The sequence below is a fragment of the Mandrillus leucophaeus genome, unplaced genomic scaffold, assembly GCF_000951045.1.
Source record: "Mandrillus leucophaeus isolate KB7577 unplaced genomic scaffold, Mleu.le_1.0 Scaffold48, whole genome shotgun sequence".
In the NCBI taxonomy this organism is placed as follows: Eukaryota; Metazoa; Chordata; class Mammalia; order Primates; family Cercopithecidae; genus Mandrillus; species Mandrillus leucophaeus.
The window spans coordinates 584,245-585,758 of NW_012105142.1; the positions used below are offsets into that span (position 1 = coordinate 584,245).

Consider the following 1,514-nt stretch of genomic DNA (forward strand, 5'->3'; position numbering starts at 1 on the left):
AAAAAAAAAAAAAAAAAAGGAAAACCATAGAAGGGGAGAGATCTGCCTCCTGGATTCCAGGATTTCTGACTTCCTCCCAGGTTCTATCCACCCCTCCTAGAGTTTACAACGCCAGCAGTGAGGTCGTCATACTGCAGAAATAGTTACAGGTTACCTGCTGGTGTGTGCAGGGTACCTTCCAGGAAGGGCCGTCAGCCGTGTCCTCCTCTGCTTATGCCCTCTGGGGTTCTTTTCCTTGCAGGCTTGTCGGACGCCCAGCCGGGATGAGGCCGGGGTGGAACTGCTGATGACGTACTTCATCCAGCTGGGCTTTGTCGAGAGTCGATTCTTCCCACCCACGCGGCAGATGGGACTCCTCTTCACCTGGTAAGTGCCTGAGGTCTGTGCCGAAGCTTCACGTGCCACGGAGCCACAGCATCACAGACGCCCCTCTGTGGGCGCCCCTGTGCGCCTCAGCCCCCTTTCCTATCTTGCATTTATGTGGGGAAGTCTAAAAATATGTCAATACGTTGGTATTTATTTATGAAGGTGATCTGTGGGGAGATGGCTCCAACAGACTGTGGCCTCTTGCTTCTCAGAACAAGTGAGCCAAGGAAAAGAGACATTTTTCTTGCTTGTTGTATCACTGGGGAAGCACGGGGCTCTGAAGTGGAATTAGCCAGAAGCAAGATTCTTGTCTCAGATTGGACGGGGAGGGGCATGTCTGGGTATGTGTGAGTGAGAGAGAGAGAGGGAAATAGAGAGAAAGAGAAAATCAGGTGTTGTCCAGTGAGACAAAAGCACCAACAGAAATAGATCAGGTTTCTTTGGAAACGGGGTCTCGCTATGTTGCCCAGGCTCGTCTTGAGTTCCTGGGCTCAGGTGATATTTCTGCCTCAGCCTCCTGAGTAGCTGGGACTATAGGCATGAGCTACTTGCTCAGTTTAGATCAGATTTAAAAAATGGAAGTAGAACATTTGATTCTTCTCCACAATTGATATTTGCAGACAAGATCAGGCTCGTCAGGGTGGTATGACTGTAGACCCAATTGGTATTTTCAAAGATTAGTATAGTTTAAATACTTGGGAGGCCGGGTACAGTGGCTTACGCCTATAGTGCCAACACTTTGGGAGGCTGAGGCGGGCAGATCACTTGAGCCCAGGAATTTGAGACCAGCCTGGGCAACATGGCAAAACCCCCTATCTACAAACAATACAAAAATTTGCTGGATATGATGGTATGCACCTGTAGTCCCAGCTACTTGTGAGACTGAGGCGGGAGAATCACTTGAGCCCGGGAGGCAGAGGTTGCAGTGAGCCGAGATCCCACCACCGCACTCCAGCCTGGGTGATAGGAGTGAAACCCTGTTTCAAACAAGAAAAAAAGGCTGGGCGCAGTGGTTCACACCTATAATCCCAGCACTTTGGGAGGCTGAGGCAGGCAGATCATGAGGTCAGGAGTTGGAGACCAGCCTGTCCAATATGGTGAAACTCTGTTTCTACTAAAAAATACAAAAATTAGCCGGGCATGGTTGC

The 1,514-nt window shown here is 49.9% G+C and overlaps 1 protein-coding gene across 2 annotated transcripts in view; it reads left to right on the forward strand.

The window, feature by feature from the left end:
* RHPN2 (rhophilin, Rho GTPase binding protein 2) overlaps window positions 1-1,514 on the forward strand; it is a 74,895-nt gene that overhangs the window by 41,944 nt on the left and 31,437 nt on the right. For both annotated transcript variants that reach the window (XM_011995244.1, XM_011995243.1), the window contains one exon: window positions 242-366. In XM_011995244.1, coding sequence (XP_011850634.1) covers window positions 242-366 — 125 coding nt within the window. The remainder of the gene's footprint in view (window positions 1-241; window positions 367-1,514) is intronic.